Source organism: Macrosteles quadrilineatus, unplaced genomic scaffold (assembly GCF_028750875.1).
Source record: "Macrosteles quadrilineatus isolate MER2022 unplaced genomic scaffold, UCM_ALF_1.0 Scaffold_5__1_contigs__length_97177068, whole genome shotgun sequence".
Taxonomy (NCBI): domain Eukaryota; kingdom Metazoa; phylum Arthropoda; class Insecta; order Hemiptera; family Cicadellidae; genus Macrosteles; species Macrosteles quadrilineatus.
Genome location: NW_026542598.1, coordinates 94,334,144 through 94,356,181, shown reverse-complemented (window position 1 = coordinate 94,356,181; position 22,038 = coordinate 94,334,144). Strand labels below are relative to the sequence as shown.

The following is a 22,038-nucleotide window of genomic DNA, read 5'->3' as shown; positions in this document are numbered from 1 at the left end:
CTGCCAGTAGATGGTGGGGGGAGCTAGACCGAAAACAGCGCCCGCAGTGCTACTGAGAGCGCAATCCAGTAGTTTTTACATCGCTGGCGAATACTTATGAAGTTAAACGGAGCAAAGCCCGTGGGTACAGCTAGTAACTGATAAATTTATATCTAGTATTTATCACCCTAATACTCTTATGCATAAAAAGGATTTAGGTTTGTTAACTTCATGATCCTCTTATGTTTAAATGCACAATTTTATTTTACAATAAATAATTAAAACCATGCTTATATTTAGAAGATTCTGTTTTCAAGTTTGCTACTATGAATATGAGGTTTTTAATCTACAGGCTTTCTATTAAGCTCCAAAAGGAGTCTTACTAGAAATTATTAAGTTATTAATTCTTTTATATTCTAATTTCTAATTCAGTACAACATAACAGATATGAGAAGCAAGACAAAGTGTCAGGTTTGTATTTGTATAGTTTTAATATATTTGCTTGGCATATCTCTCATGAGATTCTTGTGGTTTATATGCAAAGTAGCAGGTGTTCTCAATATGGTTAGGTAAGGTTACTACACACCCAACAGCTCATTTACTCTCTAATTGGGATGAAATTTTGTGGTTATTTTGGCTTGGAATCATTCAACTGAGTGGTTCCTTGCAAACTTCGTACTAGGACAATACAAGGCAAATACAATAAGTATTTTGACTGCACTTGTGTCATACAATACACCTCTGTGACATTGTTTTTGTTTCTTCCAGTACTTTTCATCGGGTCAATCATAGTTTTGTCTTATTGTCCTTTGTTTATTTACATTGACTTGTATTATCATGTATTTAAGTTTTTTCAATCCTCAATTGTCATTTTTATTTCTCTCGTGCAATTTTAATTTCTATAACCGACTTGATGTTGGGTTTTGTTATTCCATAATTGTTCAATGATCTCTATAGACAGTGGTTCTTAAATGAAACACATGTTCATGGCAATTCGTGTTTATTAAATCATTCTACTTATCAAATTGAATTTGTGTATAAAGCCGTTTATCTTCAAACTTCCAAAATTTCAAGAACTATTACAAAATGTTGTTTGAACTGCGAGTTATCTTCAGCTAGTCACAGTGATTAGACGACATCCAAACATTGATAGAAACTAACAATAATGTACATTTTTAACTATAACAATGATCTTCATTCAATTTATAGTTGAAGCATAGTTATATATTACAATTTGAAGATTGTTCTCCACTTGTTAGTTATAAAATATTGTTTAACTATTAAACACTTTTTTGTGAAAAAAGGTATCAGGGTTTAGTAGGCTATGTGCGTTTACTTCTTCGGGATTAAAACTAAAAAGGAAAGATCAAGAATAGCAGTCCCGGCAAGTTAAAATTAAATAAACTCTTTGGCCAAAAATTGCACCAGTGTTATTGTTGTTTCTTCAACAAACAAGTACAAAGTAGGTTAGAGATGTTGAAAGTGAAAGATTGAGGATTACTTGTATATTTTGACGTTATAATAGCTGATATAACATCAAAGGTATTCCAAGAAATTTAAAATCTGTAATTAAAAATGTTTCATACAAACTGATTTAGTGGTGAAAATCATGTTTTGGTTTAAACAAAATTAACACGAAGGCAATCTTTTCCTAATTGCTTGATTGAAAATTTACCTGTTAATGGCTGGCACAGATAAATTAACCATCGGAAATATTAACAGCTTATAAGTTAGTACTAGTTAAGCTTACAATTTCACGTACATCGTACTATACACTAACAGGTAACTATGGTTTTTGAGTTTACTGCCTGGACATGATAGTCATATACATAGTTGACCATTTTATTACATTTCAAGCTTATTAATAACTTTCACCTTAGCAGCATTTGAGACCAGAGCTCTGTGAATAAAGATGTTCTTGTTAACTAATGATTGTTTGGTGAATATTTCATAAGTCTACTATGGTTTTTTTGTAAACACAGCTTTTAAAAATAACGCAATGAACATTCACGTACATATTCTAATATAATTTGAATAAATACTTTTATAATGCGTAATTATTGATGCCATATTAAGGTTTTTGGCTTTAGTAGCTAAAGTAGTTTTTAACATATTTTATGATTTTCAACAAATAGGCATTTGTTCAAACATATCAACTGTTTTTGTATTTTACGATAATAGTTTTCACAGTACTGGTACCTACAATAAAGATTTATAATCCTATTTTAAACATGTACATACTTCAAAACACTCTAATTTAGCTTAAATAAACTATTTTAATCATATAAGCACAATTAAGCGTACTCATATTAACAACATTAAAGCTTTTTGCCCATTTTACTGATGTATATTTAGTAAAATTTATAAAAAAATTAACAGACTCTAAAAAACTAAAAACCATGAATTCTTATCCAACCATAAAATATTCTGTATATTTTATATATTTTGGTATACTAATAACAAAAATATAATACATTTGCGCTGATTGTATGATATAGGTAAGCTTGTTTTAATCTTAAATACTGTTAAGTATTGTCATTGTATACACTGTTAGTTACACGATATTGTCAATCTTTAGCTAAACACTATTTACACATATTTCTATACAACATTAAACAACGGCACATTTATACTACTTTACTGTACATATTTGATACAGTAAAAAAATACATGATTTTTACTCAGTTAGGTAAAACTGTGCAACCCTGCCTTTGAAAGTTTCATAAATAACGTATTTTACACACAGTCACAACATTTAACTACAAACTAAACATCTGAAGAGCTAAGGACTAAACATTCAGTTTCTATAAATACTTTGCTCACTTAATAAATGTTTTTGTTGGTAGTATGAGCTTTGAAGAATGTTACTTTCTGAATATAAATACTGTATAAACAAGTTAATTCATTAACTATTTTGAAAATAGTATATTTTTCACTTTAAATGCAAAACGGTTGTTGAGACAAAAAAGAAATAAATAGTCTTTCAAAATAAAATCCTTAAAAAATGTGCGGAAGTAAAATTCATGAAAAGTAAATTTTGTTAATATTGTAAGGGATAATAATGGAGGAAGGAGACACAGAGAACAATAAGAACTTTATAAGACTCCTGATGAAGTTTGTGAATTGAAATGTAGAAAGATTATATGGATTTGGATTGGTTTTATAAACGATGATGAGATGAAACATGAAAACTGTAATCAAAAGTAACACTGAAGGAAGGAAACTGAAAAGAAGACGAGAAATATAGAGGGTGTGGGAGATATGTAACTACATATGATGCATGACCCAGCGAGTAAGGAAACAGAAATATGTTCTAGTTAAAGGTACAAAAAAATAGTTACTGAAATCAGGTTTTGATGGCTTGACTTTTGATTCTAAATAAAAAACAAGGATGTTGACCAACTGACAAGACCATTCATGTTATTACAATTTAATCTGAACAGATCAGACACAAAATTAAAAGTTTGTATATCTTACATACCTGATTATGATCAAAGGTGGGGGAAACAAGTTGAGTCATAGAAAAATAATACCCAGTATATATATGATTTTTTTGAGTTTACTCGTATTATAGAATAACATCATATTATTTTGTTCATTCTCTTCCACTGCTTGGAATCGTTTAATATATTTAAAAAAAATTTGCAGTGTGTTTCGTAAAGTTCATTTCTCATTGATCTAAACGAACTCTGAAGAAAATATACACATATACATAGGAATACCTAAATTTTATGTTTTAATTAAAGCAATTGATTTAGAATTGTCATCTTCCTCCTTTTCATCTGAATACAGACAGAACTAACAGTTCTTCTAATAGTCAATCTCGAAATCTTATAAATTATACGGCAATCCCTCCCGCCCTGTATGCTTTAATTCTTTAGCAAAAAAATCACTAATAGAATAAACTTTAATAATATTTTAATTTTCACTTTTGTAAAACAAGGTTTAGGAAATAGTTATTTTATAAGAGATATTCAAATCGGGAATGAGAGGTTACAATTACAGAGATTAATCTAATTTCCCTTATTCACTTCACTAATACAGTTTTAGTTTTACTGCACAATTGTTTTATTTCCCTGCACTTGTAATGTTGTATGTATTTTTAACAGTTTTTTTTTTTAAGTTTTACAACATTTCTGTTGTTGAAAATGTAGAGGTAACTTGTTTTAAACAATGCTTTGTTTAATTTGCATATAATGAAAATAACAAAATTGGATCGGGAGGAAAAACATGTGATATTTTTGATCTTAAGTAATAAATCACAGTATTGTTTACACTGAGCTTATAACGATCTACTAAAACAATTGAGCTTACTAAATATTATATTACAACTATGTACAGTTACAAGCTACGCCAACCAACAGAACAGCAACAACATTATTTGTCCTTAGATAATAGTTCTTTATTTGGAACAGTAAACTCTATTTTATTAAAAAATTTCAGGTTGACAAATAACAAAAAGAAAATCTTTAATAACAAAATAAGCCAACTTTGGTTAAAACTATTTAAAAAATGATCAAATGTCTCTAATTAAAAATACATGTTTTAGTGTTCTTTAAAAATCAAATCTAGTTTCTAAGAAAGTCAGTAAAACTATTCTTTAGATTTTCAAAGCCTGATGAAAATATTATATACTATGAGGATTTCTATTATTGTCAAGTTCATATAGTATGAATTTGTTGTGATCTAAAATATTAATTAATAAATATAAGTTTCAGGCTGATGAATTGCGTTTAGCCGTTCAATTGTGTTGTTATAGGATTCACATATGTTTACTTGAAAATAAGCTAACAGTTATCTTTGTGAATTGACAATGAGTGAAGAATTAGTGTTGAAATATTGAGATGACACTTTTGTTATTGACAAAAATTCATTGATTTTCCGTAATTTTATGTATTAAAATAACATAAGTAGCAACATTTTTCAACATTTTATTTAAAATAAAAAAAAAATTATGGACAGTTTTAATACGAGGTAGGCCTATCTACAAAACCTATTGTTATAGTGTCTTAAACATCTTTAACATGTGAAGAGAATATGAATGAAATTAAAAAAATGTATTATGATCCCCATACTAAATACGATAAAGCTAAAAGCATAGGATGCAGTGTACACATTTCATGTTTAGGAACCAATATTTTATATACCTATCTCACATTATATTATACCCTATCACATAATATGTGATCAGATATTTAGTAGGTTTAAAGATAGGTTTAAAGATAGGTTTATTACAATTCAAGTTTGCAAACTTTTAGATAAAATTAGGAGTAAATCTCTTTTGAAATTTACAGTTATGTTAATATTATCTTGAGTTTTCTTGTAACGACCTTTTGAAGTAATTCATTATTTATGGTTTAGTTGTATTTTATGAATAGTTTGATTTTTGTCTGCTTTGTAAGGTTAAACAGCAGCAATGTAGTTTTCCTTGATCCTTCTACTGGCGGTTTGCACAATTCTGTTCTTCTCCAGCAAACTGTATAAATTTGGAGAACTGAATTTCTGAAATCATTAATAAAATACACTCAAAGAATCATAGATAATATTTAATTCTAAAAAACTAAACTAATAACTCTTTGAAATCTCAGAACCTTACAAATTAAAAACTGTGGTTTATCCTTGGTGAACAGATTTATATTCAACCCTATTTGAATAAGTCATAAGTCATAAGTCATAAGTCGTTTATTCAGCAAAATTAACATAAAATGCATTAGCTACGTCAACAAAACAAAATAAAATACAATATTTAGATAACAAAAAAAAACTCTCTTGTATAAATTAAAACTGTCAACTATGCTACTATATTTACCCCACCAGTTCTAGGGCAAAGAAATTCACGAACGCTGCAGAAGGCATTATCCAGCAAAAAATTCTTTAGTTTTTTCTGAAATCTATTTAAATCCTGTTCGGTCTTTAAGGAAGGAGGAAGGTTATTGAAAAGCTTGACGGCATTGTATTGAAAGTTTTTTTGGAAGAAGGAAGTTGAGTGCTTAGGAATTGCAAGGTCGGAAGAATTACGAAGTGGATATCTATTGTTGATCTGTGAACAAAAAGAAGATATATTTTTTCTGGTGAAGGATAGTGTTTCAAAAATGTATATGGATGGGAAGGTTAGAATTCGGAATTTTTGGAAAATGTCTTTGCAGGATTGTCGTTTAGGTAGGGAAAATATGATGCGGATGGCTTTCAATTGTTGTCGGAAAAGAAACTTCGTCTTTTCACTTTCACTACCCCAGACAGGGACAGCATAGGATAAATATGGATATACAAGACCATAATAAGCAGACAGGAGGACTTCTGAATTTACTGTTTGGCTAAGCATACGTAGCATGGAAATACCAACTGATATTTTTGTTGTGACATGTTTGATATGTTTGTGGTAGTTAAGATTTTCATCAAGGACCACACCAAGGAACTTAACCTCTTGACAGGGATGGATCTCATTTTCACCCAACAGTAAGCTAAATGTTCCTTGTTTTTTGTTTGTTTGATGATTTGAAATGCTAAATTGGAGAAGTTGGGTTTTTTTTGCATTTAGGACAAGATGATTATCCTCACACCATTGGAGCAGGCTATTAGATTCAAGAAAAATCGATTGCTCAAGTGTTTCTGTAGAATGACTGGATACAGTAAGAGATGTATCATCGGCAAACAGACAAATGTTTGCCTTGTTTGCGCAAGTGGGCAAGTTGTTTATAAATAGAAGGAATAAGGTCGGTCCGAGGACGGAACCCTGGGGCACACCTCTCGTGACTGAGGCGTCAGCAGAACGATGATACTTTAGAAGACCTGTTTCATCGATGGCAGGGATTGCTACATACTGCTTTCTTCCTGCTTTACTGCTTTCTAAATGAAAAATTTTAAAAATTTCATCTATAGGTCGGCCGCTTAGAAAACGACCTCCTCCAGCATTGGTTTAGCATTAGCGCGCAGGTCGTTTTCTAAGCGGCCGAACTATAGCAAGTGCTGTATTGGGATTCCGGAAACTATACGTCCTAACCAGTGCTTGATTTGCGGTGGAACGGCGTTCCGGTACCTTTCAACCATTTTTTAGGTGGTTGGGTCATAATTCTACAGTTCCGGCACCTCATTTTTTACAAATCAAGAACTGGTCCTACACATTTTTAAATGATTCATACTGTAATAGTATTGAATAAATAAATACTGTAGTGTAGTTTATGTTGTTTGTTATGACAGGTTTGATAATAATTTATGAATATGTTGCCTAATTAGGGTAGACTATTATTGGAAGAATATCAAACAGCAGCTGTTACAATTTCTATCAAACCATTTCTGTGTGGTCTACTGATTTCAGGAGATAATATTGTAGCTTGACTTTTCAAATTCCATATTGAATGTAAGTTTGGTCTGCTTCACACGAACTCCTTCACACTTGTCTGTAACTAATTAATTCAATGATTAGTGATTAGTGGTATTATTTAGTTGGATTGTATGTAACGTTAAATTTTATTTCTTGTGTAAGTTACTTACCAAATCACTCAATGAGGTAGGTGCAGTTCATACGGTTATAAATGCTTCACCAAATGTTGAATGCTTTTCTGTGCATTCATCTCCTAAAATCACAATCAAGCTGAAATGAGTAAACCAAAAGTTCAAAATACATCAAATACATGATTTCACTAGAGATAAGCTTGTTGTAAGTTTGAAATTTGTGGTCCAAATAGTTGATTACACTGATAATAAAATACTGAAAACGTAACTTACAGTAAAAGCCAGAAGCGCAGTTGACAGCTTTTACACATACAGCCAGTGTTTACACTTGAATCTGCTTACTTCCTTAGTTCTTGACAATGTTTCATGTTCTTCGATGGGAGTTATGCTGTATGCTATTTTCTGTAAACAATAGGGGGACAGCTGTTAAAATGTAAGGTATTTTCTATAACAGCTGACATTTTAGAAATTCTTTCCCAAGCTCTAATTTAAACCCATCAGCTGATTTTTCCTTGCTCTTAATCAGTATATCCATTTTCAAGACAGTTAATATGGTGTTTCTTACAAAAATTGTAAATTTGAGGTTATTGTTTGTTTAAAGAGGATTTTTATATTAGCAGGCTTACCTGAATGGGAAAGAGTCCAATGAGGCACAAGAAACAAAACCCAATAGACTATACGCAACAAACTGTCACATGGCAGTATTTTAGACTAAGAAAGGTTAAAATGAAACGGTTAAAGAGAGGGTTTGCCATACTACCTTGGTTAAAAAAAAAAAAAAAAACTGCAAGTAAAACTGAATACTATAATGTTGTTGTGAACAGTGTAAAGTGATGCGTTTCCTGTGTCATTTTAGACTCTCCGTTCTCAGAAAAACCCTGAAGTTTTGTGTTTGTGCTCTCTTATACATGCTTCAACTCAAATTATCAACTTACTTTAACTATAAAATCTACTATTATATATTGAAAACCCATTACGTCTCTCAGTGTGCCGGGAGCTTTGGCCACTTGTATGATCCCTATGAGGGGTATCATGAGGATAGAAGACATTGCAAGAGACCAGCCTATCCACTCTGCCCAGCCCGGGTACAAGTAGTCATTGTAGCGAAGTGGTTCATGGTAGAGTAGGCCAAACACTATGACTACCTGCAACAAACAGTGTCAACAAGATTGGTTAAAACTGTAGAAGATCTCGTTAAAAGTTTAAAAATGTCAATAAGTATAAGTATGTGTAAAAGTTTTAGTTTATAATTGCGTTCAGACAGTCTAGACTGTACCTATTATACCTATTATAAGAATCAAAAAATCTTTCATTGAACATAAGTAATAAATCTGATTTTGATTTGATTTAACATTTGGTTTAAAATTACCATAGCTCTATGGAAAAATCTCGGCGAATTTCCATATGAAGGACTTCAAAAAATAGTGTACATTCACTGTCTGTAGAGAAGTTAATACTGAAAGGGATAGATACTGGGAATCTGTAGCTTTAATCTACAAGTGTACAATCATTTTACTAAATCAGGACGCTATAATATTAACCTTTAACGTAAGAATATAGTTGACTGTGAAACACAGTTCAAACAATCAGTTATTGCCCCATACTGCAGTCATCCTGCAGGCTTGTACACACACCAATGTGGGTTTTATAGATATTGTTATTTATATTACTTACAATAATAAAAGCTGGACTTATAAACTTCCAACAGATTCTCCAATAGCAGCCCGGACGAATACCCAACATGGACTCAACATCTTGTGTGAATCTCTCCAAACCTGGAAATGAATACAACCATTAACACAAATTATGTTACTAATTATATAATTTAAATTTTTTGCCTGAGAGAAAACAGAAAAAAGTGTATTCCATTATTTCATAAATACCGGTACTTAACCAGTTGTTTTTATAGCCACATAGACATGATAATGTTGAGAGTTGATAAAGATGATGAATGGAACAATATAATCAGCTAGTTGGTTTTTGTCTAAATGCCCATGGAAGTAAGTAGCTAAGTATTTTTGCCATATAAACTATATATCAAAATCGACCAATAATTAACAAATAAACTAAACAGAAATCAGTTACCATAAACAGAGTGTAATTACCATAGAACCATGATACTGCCACACACTCAAAAAGAGCTGAGCACAGAAGCGAGATACCAGCGGAATATGTGTCTAGTAGATGAAACATATAAATTCCACCCTGGAACACATAGCAATGGTTATTTTCACACAGGAAAACTTTAAGTACAATAATAGTCAAAGGTACAATATAAATCTTCTGCTGAATATTATAAATTTAAGGATACCCAACATACTGTATACCAGTGTCCTAAAAAGGTCTTCAACAATTATTATTCCTTCAGTCACAATCTCAGATCTGGTTTGGTTCAGATCTGAAACAATGCAACACTATGTTTTACAGATAGTACATGCTGTCTTTATTTTTTACATTATTGTATTTATATTTATATCATGTATACACATACCACAAACTTAATGATAAACATGTGATGCTAAAAGAAGATTAGCAACATGACACCATAAACACTCGACAGATGTGTCTAATTTCTATGAAGTTTACTTGTTGGAAATTGAAATTGTAAAATTGTATACTTACTGGTGTAACGTTGAAAATGGCGATGCAAAAGGAAAATGCAACAGCAAACAAAGTGAAGGTCTCCCGAGCATATTTGTACGGCTTGAAAAATGAGTGGAATTCATCCATCAGGCCAGTAATGACACACTCCAAGCCTCCCATCTGGGGACAGAAAACATAGGTTATGTAGAGTGGCGGTTCCAAGGTGGGGGGGGGGGCTAAAGGGGCTACAGGGCCCTGGAAAAATTAACTTTACAGACATTTTGTCCTAAAAACGTAACACAGTTTTTTTTACACATATCTAGATGTTAAAAATGGCTTTAGAAGGCCACCACACGGCTTTAAAAATACATTTTTTGTGGGGAAGAAACCCTGGGCCCCCCTTCCTTCTTGGGGGCTGTGGCCCTAGTAGCACCCTCTTGGCAAGGTCCTAGAACCGCCTTTGGTTACGGGTTTAGATATATTACAGAATAACATTTACCTTAAGGAGGAGGTTCTGTTGACAGATGAGTTTGACCTATTTTCAATTTAAAAGTAGGTCATATTCTTAGGACAACTTTTAAAATGAAACACGTTCTTAATTTAAAATTAGAATAAAGGTTGGATTTGTGATAAAATATTCAAAATCTTCAAGATAACTTTCTGCTTCTCTTGAAATACAGAAAAGAACAAAAATACCTTTGGACCATTCACTCCAGCTTTCAGAAACAATGTTTCAAAAGAGCACACTGACTCTCACTACCTTTTGGAAGGTCAAACCAGTGGTTAAAATTAAATAAGTCTGATTGAAATAAATGCGTTGATGAAGATCAAGTATAAATCTAAAAGTACTTACAGCACTATCCAAACCAAGCATTATGAGCATAAAGAAGAACAGCAAAGACCAAATGTAGGATCCAGGAAGGGTGGCCACGGCTTCTGGGTAAACTTGAAACACTAAACCAGGACCTGAAACAAGGTGATTAAATTAGGTCATACAGTGGTCGAAAACTCAACCAAAAATATGTAATTTACAGACTATATTTTCACTCCACGCTGTAAATGAAACATGTGATTGGAATTTCTTCCATTTGTTTTTATTTTCTGTTTATATTTCGTAGTTACTTCGTCACCAGCATGACACACCATGTTAATTTTTTTAAATTTTGAATTAATTTTTTTGTGGTTATTTTTTAGTCTATTTTAATTTATAAAGGGATTCTGCACATCTATAGGAAAATATCTTTCTAACAGATCCTCCCTGTGATGCACACGAGCTAAGAATATGTTTTAAATAAAAATGCTTGCCTATTAATATATATGATAAAGTACCTTAATAAATAACAAATCATCAGCATGAAACAATCACAATTTTTCCTTTTAAGTCACGTTTTATGACTATCACTTTATATTTTCCCCCAAGATGAATTATACTTTTAATTGCTACCTAAGGAATAGTATTTTTTTTTATGTATCTTACAATAACTTGGTTTCAGTTTTGATTTTAACTACTATTTATTGTTCTTGCACATTAAAAAACAATACACCTAGTTAAAATAGTTTATTTTCGGATTAAAAGAGTAAAATAATGAACGCCTGAACAGTTTGTGTTCACGAATTTTGAAAAACGCCATTTCCACTCCAATACATGTATTGTATGTCTTTTGGTTTGTTGTTCATAAAGTTAAGATCAAACATTTCATAAATACCTTCGGTGGCGACAGAACTTATGGGAATGCCTTGTTTATGAGACATAAAACCGAGGTAGGTGAAGATGACAAAGCCGGAGAAGAAACTTGTGAAACAGTTTACTGCCGTTGTGATGATGCAATCCCTGAAAAAGAGTTTTAAATTTTTTAGGCAAATAATGTAATGCATCTAATAGACAAAAATACATTTTAGCGTAACGTAAAGGGAAATGATACATCATCTTATTTATAATATATAATATATAAAATATATAAAAATATATAAAATATAGTATATATATAATTAAAAAAAAAGTTTTTGTAAATGAAGTTAAATAGTTATTTGTGTAACTAGTGGTGAAAGTGGCACTTTGCTGCACACGGCGGCTCGTGCGGAATGATCTCGAGTGCAGCAAAGGCCTTTTTCACTCGTGTTACACATTATATTTTTCCTACAGTCACTATAAAACATAAATAATTAGTCTTTCAAACACTATACAACACGTTTTTAGGTTCAGCTAGCAACACAATTACACAAATGGTGCCCTGGAGAAAGTAGTACCCGTGGTCCGTATCAATGTGCTCCGTCTTTTGAGAATATAGTTCCGTATGTTTTTGTAATTTGAAGTGGTTTCCGCGCCTAAAAAAAATGCTTTAAAGGTATTTTCTTGTTTATTAAGACCGTAGGAATGTTTTAAAAACGTTTAAAAGAAAAGTCCAGAAAGTTCAGAAATACCAAAACTATAAACACGAAATGACAGGTTAAATCGTAGTTATAATAGTCAATCAGCTGTTCATAGTATTATCATCTTTAAGTGTTGCCAACCTATTTCCAAGCATACACGGATTACGTGCATAATAAAACCACGCTGTTTTGTGTTGTTTGGTTGGAATCCTGATGTGCGGCAAAGTATAAACCGTGCGGCAAAGTATAAACCGTACGGCAAAGTATAAATATGCAGCAATTAGCAGCTTTCTGTACTATAAACAGTACAGGGAAGCCAACTTTGTCGGGTGACTGTAGGAAAAGTGTATTTTTAGTGTTGTTTTTTTTTTTTTTTTTGTTAAGGTGAAGGTATGAATGTTGCCAACCAAACAGACGGTCAACATTGACCATTGTTTAATAAGTGTTAGGTTTTTATTTTAGCAGTACCTATGTATTTTATTTTATGTGCAAGTTAGTGTTGTATATGTTGTACATATGGAGGTAGACTATTATGTAATTTGTACAATAAAGCACTTTTTTCATTCATTCATTCATTCATTCACATCATCTTATTTAACAAAACAAAATGACAATAGAACAAGCAGAGAAAGAGTTTGGTTCAAATTAGAAAATATTACCTATTTATGAATACCGATCAACATTTACTATTAAAAGACCAACACCACAATTTTGAAGATCTATCCGAAAGCTATAAGTATGAAGATATATAAATGGTAATACGAGTATTAATATCTCTAGTAATCCAGTTTACATAGATTATCTTTGTACAACATTTCAGCTAAATTTGCTTAGATATGATTTTTCCGTGTTAGATACACATTAATAACCCTCATTGGAAAAAAACCACAATAATAGTTGTTATGGTGAACCAGTGCCTCAGAGGCGACACAAGAGACTTTGGATTCATGCAGCCATGTCGTTAGTTCAGATCCTGGTACCTGCCAATATTTCATCAGTATAATTCACCCTTGTACTGTACCAGCTCACCCCTTGCTTTTGCACAAGCTCCATGCACAAGCCTCAGACTTATGTAGATGGGCAAAGACAAAGTTAAATAAGCTGCCAACATTTTTAATACAAGACAACTATCAAACATTGTAATAGTTATAAAAATAGTAATAGTTACCTGTAACAGTTGTTGTGGTAACTGTTGTAACTGGCGTAGGAGAGATGTACTCCGAACCCAGCCCCGACAGAGTAGAAGATTTGAACTGCAGCATCTACCCAAACCTGAGTAAACACTAAGATATATTGTTGTATTTGTAACATTACTGATTAAAACTACGACAAACTGCACTTAGTTGGTTATTCTGGATATGATAAAGATACTTGCTAAATATTCTTATTGAAATTGTATGGGTATAATATTGTTTGATTTGAGACTGAGTAGGATGGGTGCTTCACCCAGGTTTCGTTGATTATTTAGCTTATCAAATTATGATCTAACAAAAAGTAAATTGTAAATTTAAAAAAAGACTGGGTGTCAATGGTTGCTTTAAAAAAAATTTTAAATGCTAATGTTTAATTTACACAAAACCTATTTACTGTAAACACAAGACATTTTATTCACAGTTATATATTTTTTATGCCATTGATGAATATTAAACTAAACTAAAGTGACAGGAAAAATGTTGGAACAAATGTTTATAAATGCTTCTTTTCTAATAGAAGGGGTTGAATGAAAACATGTAAAGAAATGTAACGATTCTCCTGTAAACTTACAGTGTATAGGTCTCAATGTTTGAGGCACTTCACATTTAAAAAATTCCAATGAACTTCTACACTATTTTTTTTTATTGTCTACAACCTATGCAACATTTTCTAAGAGGTATAGAGAAGGTACACAAATGCATTTTGGAAAAGCAGTCTAAATTGATATGTTTTGTGGGTGTGCCAGGAACCAAAGTCCGATAACAGGCTAGCTAGCACCACACTCTCAATTGTTGGGAGCTTTAAGACAGCTGGTAGAAAGATATTGTGATGTAGCACCTGAGTTTCCTTCAGTTTGGAAAGCTGTGGATGAAGGTAATACTGGATTCCGGAGAGAGCTCCAGGCAACATTAGACCTCGTATCAGCAGAATAGACAGCACCACATACGGCAGCGTGGCAGTGGCCCACACCACCTTGCCTGGAACATCAGAGAATGTGATTAGGTATTACAAACTGATAACATGAATTTTTGGTTTTTTGTAGTGTATTATGTCAGAAAATTCTTCTGACAAGTTTTCCTCTGAAATTTCTTCTATTGAAGGCAGTAGCACAATGGTAGCATCTAAGAGTGAAAAGTCTAAAACCGGTTTATATCAGTTAATTTAATCACACACTACATATAAACATACTGCTGATTGAGAAGTTAATCTTTAATTTAAAGCAAATCACTAATATGGCTTCATATTTTACTGAGCCTCACCTGAGGATTTCACTCCTTTGAACAGTGACAGGTAGAGCATGGAATACACGCAGAGTAGACACACTGTCAGCTGCCACTTGGGGTATCCCATCTCATGTAGTCCCGGACTGTGCTGCATCTCCAGTACACCGCGGCTGTTGGCAATAATGTCCATACGATTCAAAACAATCATTTATTTTAAACTCCTTAAAATTATATTTTAAAAGGAAATATCTTTTTCAAATTAAGCTTTCAGAAAAGCAAACATTTCCACCACATGAATGTTTAAATCCTAACTTTGTAAGTTTACATTCCACTATTATGGTTAACGTCATCATCACTGAGGTTTTAACTGTTAAACACAAATAAATAAGTTGTAGGTTGAGAATGAATTATGAGTCAGGTTAGTGGAAAAATCATTTGTATTTGAATCCTAAGCTATTTAGCTTATGGTAGCACTACATTGACTTAAGTATGAAGTTTGGACTTCAGTTCAGAAGAACAGACCCAACTATCCTTGCCTTGCCATCATTATCATTGCCTTGTCGTAAGGGCAATCTAACATTTGCCGTGACAGCAAATCTGATAATATTTGTAGAGTGTAGTATTTTATAAACTTTGATTAATTGAAACTTAATCCAGCTGTACTTGATCATTTGGCTTTTAATAAATTATCCTGAATGATGAAACAGCTGATCATAGTCAGTAATAAAGCTAAATAACATCTAACTCCATTCTAAAATCACCTTGTATTCGTATTCACCTTTAAATATGAAACCCATAAGTGTTCGTCACACTCTCTAAGAATTGATAATTGTACTTGTTTACGCAACCCTCTCACGATGACCTCCAAAGTGAAGTAAGTATATAATAAATTGTGAGATACAGAAGAATACTTTACTTTTTTTGGGGGGGGGGGACAAATTATTCAACCCAACACCACTGTTATTAATCAAATTGTACTGTTTCCCCTCACTATGACTCGGTATACCAATTTTTTTTTGTACCAACATGTAAAGTTTGTTTAAAATACAAATTTTAATCTTATATAAACATAATGACTGACTGGAAGTATTCGGATGCTGGAGAGTTGTGTAGAATCGTGAGGTTGGAGTTATTACGGCCTGCGTCTGCACACAACGGAGTGTTCCAGGTATGATTGCAATGCAGCCAAGGTAGCTCAGGCGACCACGAGGCCACCAGGAAGTACAGGGACCAGCCTATGATCACGTTGTAGTAGAAGGAGACGTAGAATGCTACCAGGACTGCACAGAAACCTACACCTGCAAAGGAGACAATTTGTGTAGAAGTAAGATGTGGCGAGCTGTCCAAGTATATTTAAAATGTATGAAACTAACAAGATATAGATATTCTATAGTTCAGCCGCTTAGAAAGCGACATGCACGCTAATGCTAACCAATGCTAGACGAGGTTGCTTTCTAAGCAGCTGATCTATAGTTATGTAGTGCAGTAGAACATAATTTAATTTTAAGTTAAGTTTCCAAAAAAACTAACCTTTACAAACAAATCTCAATCTTCATCTTCATGACAATATATTTGACTCCTGCTCTTCTCAGTAAAGGTGGCTGTAATTTTTAGGAAGTGAGAAGTACTAGATCAGAAGTGCTTAATTGAATATTTGATTTCAATCCTTGAGCATCTTATTCATTTGGTCTTGTACCCTTGCCTTTTTTGTTTCTTGTAGTCTTGGAAGTAGTTGTACAGATGCTTGGATGGATCTGTTTCTCATCAAGTGTTTATACCTCACTTGATAAGGTAAAAGTAAAAGTCTATGGAATAATTGAACGCATATTAAACATTTTACCTTTGAAAATGGGGCATATCCTCCACACACTGATAGGACCCTGCCTGTTGTATTGTCCGAGGATAAGCTCCATGTAGAAGAGAGGGACAGCGCCGAAGACCAGCATCAGCGTGTAGGGGATTAGGAATGCACCTGTACATTACAATGTCACTAGTTTTAGAAGGTATTAAGAACGGTACCTGGATAATAAAGAAATGGGTTTGCACTATTAAATTTGCTCCATCGATCTCTATTACTAAAACTTTGCTCTAAGTAAATAAAGGTATAGGGTAAGGCAAATGTTAGCTAACCTATCTTAAACCTATCCTGTGTAGTGTAGCCTACAACAAATTTCAATAGTAGAAGCTCTCTTCCTGAAAAGACCGAAATATTGTCTGAACCATCAATCCTAGTAAACGCAATAGTAGAGTTACAGAGAGAGTAACATTTAAATATCTAATTATTTATGGTCAAAAACTCACCGCCTCCATTCCGGTAGCACAGGTAGGGGAACCGCCAGACATTGGCAAGGTCTACAGCAAAACCGATGATGGAGAGAAGGAAGTCTGCATTGCTGGCCCAGGTCTCTCTACCATCAGCCTCTCGATGATCGCACAGCGTCACCTCGTAGCCTCGGGCATCATCCACCAGTCGAACCTCCACCCCTGAACACATCAGATAAACCGTCTATAAAGTTTTAAACTATACAGAAGAATACTATTAAAACCCAACTAAAAAATGCAAGACTCCTCTCAGGCAAGAAGAACTTTCTCTCTATGGAGGGACTCCCTCCGCCAGCCACTCTTAAATTAACGGGGACACCGAAATAGCCACGAAGTTTTATGGTCATAATCCATACTGGAATTGCCACAGCGTCTCAGCCAGGTAGATGGGGAGAAACGGAAAACGAAAACTTATAATTTATATAAATTTTTATTTTCTCTATTTTTAGACTTTAAGTTGACATCTTAACATTTCTTGTAAATAGATACGACAATTATAAAAATAATGACGTTTTTATTTTGCAATTTCGCTTTTATATTTTAGGTTTAATGTTATACATTTTATGGGTGTTACGACTATTAGAGCTGTCAATAAACTGCACATACTCTTTGTACTTGATCGAAACACTAATTAATTGCATTTGATTTTTACTTCAAAAGACGTATCCTATTGTGTAATTACATGCTAGATGCTATTTGTTATTGTACAAGTTCTACGATATTCGTATATTTTTACAATCCAATGATAAAATATCAGTTTATTGATTTCTTCAACTCCAGTTAAGAAAAGAGGTCAGGATCTTTCGTATAATACAAAGTTAAAGTCAAACAAAAGTTATAGATCAAGAAGCCGGCCTAAATATGCCAGCCTAAAACTCCGATTATTCCATCAGCCACGTCGATTTGTACACATTATAAACAAGTGTTTAAAAATACATTTTTTATCTTCCTAAAATTATCTTCCTTCTAGTAGAGCCTATTTTTATATGTATAATGTACGAATGTGTTCTTTTAAAATATATTTTAAGTCTTACAAAGTGTAATAGATCTACAGTATTTTAATGCCTTCTGCAGGTTTGTGTTCTTGCAGAAAATCGTTTAAAACCATGATTGTGTTTCGTAAGAACAGTTACAAACCACTACAAACTTAATAATTCAGAACAGTAGTGCTTGGGGTGGTAGGGACGGGTTCAATTCCCGGCATATCCACAAAACTGAAAGGGTTTGGACCGTCTTCCCAAAAAGTGTATGAAGATATGAAAACTAAATAATATTATTTCTGCCTTCGTTGGTAAACTAAATTACCTACGGTAACTAATCGTATCTACTTATTATAAATTGACATAGTATAACCTCTAAGGTAGCGTTCGTATATACTTTTATAAATTGACAGTTAATTAGTATAACCTCAAAGGTTACCTTAGAGCAATGATGTGTTTTAAAAATCGTCATTGTGATAGGTATGGAAAATAATGGATTTTCTTATTCCCTTTTTCCTTGAATGTTTCCAAACTGACCTCCCCTACCTGACTAATCCGCCGTGGCAATTTCAGTTTGGATTGTAATAATTAAACGTCGTAGAATTTTAAGTACGCCCACAATAACCTTAATAATAATCACATTCCAATACCATCCTCTGTTTCATCAGGGGATGAATTATGTGATTTGGATCGAATCTGGTGTTAGTAATGCAGTCATAAATAGTCGCTGTACAAATTGATGTCACTCCGTGGACTGTGAATCACAGTGTTACACAGGTGAGGCCTGGACATATCTCGTAAACTGAGCACGAATGGCTCTTTTTATGCCTGATCACAAATTACAGCATTTGATGGCACATGCAATCTTTTACACGCTTTTGGTGGTAAAGCTACTGCCATTCTATAACATCAAATAATACAGGTTCACTTTGAATTAATGGTTTCTAATTCAAAGCTAAACAATCCTGTTGCAAAATACTTGCATACTAAGTGATTTTTGTTGCTTCATTGAATATTTGCCTTACTTATACAGCAAACAAGGCGTATTAAACACATAACCACGATGCCTCTAGCATTGTTTAGTTAATTGTGGAAAACTACGTTTTAAATAATTAGCCTCATGAAAACCGACAGACAAATCAAACTGATAGATGGTCAAAGAATAAACACTCCGTTGTTTACGGACGTTATAACATAAATAAATCATCCACCCACACCAGAAATAACAGTTCCAAATGAAATTATAAAAATATCAAAAATAATTGTCATTTCCTGATACCTTTTATTCAATCTCAATAAATTTAAGGTAGGCTACTCTTTATAACACTAAACTCTAAACTTACTACAAAATTAAAACTAAAGATGACGAATTGGAAATTAAATTGAAGAAAAGTCTGAGATATACCTTAAGCCTGGACAGTTTACATCAAGTAGTGATTAAGTAATGTATTATAAATGTGTGCTGAAGGGGTGACTTACTCTTAGGTGTGGACGGGGTGGAAGGTTCGCTGGTCTCCAGGAGTGAGGCATGAGAGTCGAGAGCCCCGGGGGCGAGCTCCTTGGTCAGACCCGACGCTTGTCTGTGGTTCTGGCTGTATTATATAATACTAGGTCAAGGGGTGACTTACTCTTAGGTGTGGACGGGGTGGAAGGTTCGCTGGTCTCCAGGAGTGAGGCATGAGAGTCGAGAGCCCCGGGGGCGAGCTCCTTGGTCAGACCCGACGCTTGTCTGTGGTTCTGGCTGTATTATATAATACTAGGTCAAGGGGTGACTTACTCTTAGGTGTGGACGGGGTGGAAGGTTCGCTGGTCTCCAGGAGTGAGGCATGAGAGTCGAGAGCCCCGGGGGCGAGCTCCTTGGTCAGACCCGACGCTTGTCTGTGGTTCTGGCTGTATTATATAATACTAGGTCAAGGGGTGACTTACTCTTAGGTGTGGACGGGGTGGAAGGTTCACTGGTCTCCAGGAGTGAGGCATGAGAGTCGAGAGCCCCGGGGGCGAGCTCCTTGGTCAGACCTGACGCTTGTCTGTGGTTCTGGCTGTATTATATAATACTAGGTCAAGGGGTGACTTACTCTTAGGTGTGGACGGGGTGGAAGGTTCACTGGTCTCCAGGAGTGAGGCATTAGAGTCGAGAGCCCCGGGGGCGAGCTCCTTGGTCAGACCCGACGCTTGTCTGTGGTTCTGGCTGTATTATATAATACTAGGTCAAGGGGTGACTTACTCTTAGGTGTGGACGGGGTGGAAGGTTCACTGGTCTCCAGGAGTGAGGCATTAGAGTCGAGAGCCCCGGGGGCGAGCTCCTTGGTCAGACCCGACGCTTGTCTGTGGTTCTGGCTGTATTATATAATACTAGGTCAAGGGGTGACTTACTCTTAGGTGTGGACGGGGTGGAAGGTTCACTGGTCTCCAGGAGTGAGGCATGAGAGTCGAGAGCCCCGGGGGCCAGCTCCTTGGTCAGACCTGACGCTTGTCTGTGGTTCTGGCTGTATTATATAATACTAGGTCAAGGGGTGACTTACTCTTAGGTGTGGACGGGGTGGAAGGTTCACTGGTCTCCAGGAGTGAGGCATGAGAGTCGAGAGCCCCGGGGGCCAGCTCCTTGGTCAGACCCGACGCTTGTCTGTGGTTCTGGCTGTATTATATAATACTAGGTCAAGGGGTGACTTACTCTTAGGTGTGGACGGGGTGGAAGGTTCACTGGTCTCCAGGAGTGAGGCATGAGAGTCGAGAGCCCCGGGGGCGAGCTCCTTGGTCAGACCCGACGCTTGTCTGTGGTTCTGGCTGTATTATATAATACTAGGTCAAGGGGTGACTTACTCTTAGGTGTGGACGGGGTGGAAGGTTCGCTGGTCTCCAGGAGTGAGGCATGAGAGTCGAGAGCCCCGGGGGCCAGCTCCTTGGTCAGACCTGACGCTTGTCTGTGGTTCTGGCTGTAATGTATTATACTAGGTCAAGGGGTGACTTACTCTTAGGTGTGGACGGGGTGGAAGGTTCACTGGTCTCCAGGAGTGAGGCATGAGAGTCGAGAGCCCCGGGGGCGAGCTCCTTGGTCAGACCCGACGCTTGTCTGTGGTTCTGGTTGTAATGTATTATACTAGGTCAAGGGGTGACTTACTCTTAGGTGTGGACGGGGTGGAAGGTTCACTGGTCTCCAGGAGTGAGGCATGAGAGTCGAGAGCCCCGGGGGCGAGCTCCTTGGTCAGACCCGACGCTTGTCTGTGGTTCTGGTTGTAATGGTGGGACGGGGTGAAGCCTGAAACAAGGCACAACCAAGTGAAATACTTTAGGATACATGATAAAGTATATAATTTTCCCGCTAGGTTTTATAGCCAGAGGTTGTTTGTCACACCACTTCGGGCTAGGGCTAGAGGTTGCGGCATTTGGCTGGTATTTGAATCCAGGACCTCGGGGACAGAAGTCCCTCGCTCTACCACTAGACCAGCTCACTGTTGAATATGGGTCGTGTAAAATTTCTTGTTTAACCTGAACTTCCTGTCGTCATATATTAGGTACTGGGCTGCACGGTGACCTAAAGAGTGGCTAGTACCGAAAAGTTGCGTGAGAAAACCAACAGATTTTGATTTTACTTAAGGTGACACATTAGTTTATGTATCCAAAATTAGTTTTTTACATCAATGAGATTGACTAAATAAAAGTATATGGATCTAAAGTCAATAATAGAGCATATTCTTTTCTGTACAATTTGTGTATGCGCTTAGTAAAGAGACTTCTACAATACATACAAAGTTATTTTCACCAGAGAGGTGTAGGTATACATTTGTTGGTGAATAATGGGGATTGAGCCTGAATCTCCACAGGATATTCACGCTTTAACTACAAGGTCTTTATTTTTCTTAAACCGTATCCACAATCTTAACACTAACACTTCAAAAATATTTTTTCCAGACTTACCCTCATTAAAGATTCAAATC

At 34.9% G+C, this 22,038-nt stretch overlaps 1 protein-coding gene across 2 annotated transcripts; it reads right to left on the bottom strand.

The window, feature by feature from the left end:
* Positions 1-4,484: 4,484 nt before the first annotated feature.
* LOC128993991 (sodium-dependent noradrenaline transporter-like) lies at positions 4,485-20,087 on the bottom strand. Of its 2 annotated transcripts, none has more exons than XM_054418161.1 (16): positions 20,030-20,087; positions 17,103-17,285; positions 16,642-16,773; positions 15,883-16,099; positions 14,838-14,971; positions 14,416-14,555; positions 13,553-13,656; positions 11,721-11,845; positions 10,868-10,980; positions 10,054-10,194; positions 9,537-9,636; positions 9,106-9,206; positions 8,409-8,576; positions 7,705-7,833; positions 7,471-7,553; positions 4,485-5,481 (listed from the first exon to the last, which is right to left on the bottom strand). In XM_054418161.1, the coding sequence occupies exons 3-14, from the start codon at positions 16,745-16,747 to the stop codon at positions 7,735-7,737; spliced, it is 1,548 nt and encodes a 515-aa protein (XP_054274136.1). In that variant the 5' UTR covers positions 16,748-16,773; positions 17,103-17,285; positions 20,030-20,087; the 3' UTR covers positions 4,485-5,481; positions 7,471-7,553; positions 7,705-7,734. The 2 variants fall into 2 exon arrangements, with proteins under 2 accessions (XP_054274136.1, XP_054274135.1); XM_054418160.1 differs by lacking the exon at positions 20,030-20,087 and adding an exon at positions 19,583-19,694.
* Between the last annotated feature and the right edge of the window lie 1,951 nt (positions 20,088-22,038).

Excerpts from the sequence above, each read along its gene's own strand:
- LOC128993991 (XM_054418161.1), bottom strand. The coding sequence starts at position 16,747 with ATGCTGGTCTTCGGCGCTGTCCCTCTCTTCTACATGGAGCTTATCCTC. Across the intron at positions 16,100-16,641 it reads GATATGCCCCATTTTCAAAG|GTGTAGGTTTCTGTGCAGTC; the intron begins GTAAAATGTTTA and ends TCTCCTTTGCAG. Across the intron at positions 14,556-14,837 it reads CAAAGGAGTGAAATCCTCAG|GCAAGGTGGTGTGGGCCACT; the intron begins GTGAGGCTCAGT and ends CTGATGTTCCAG.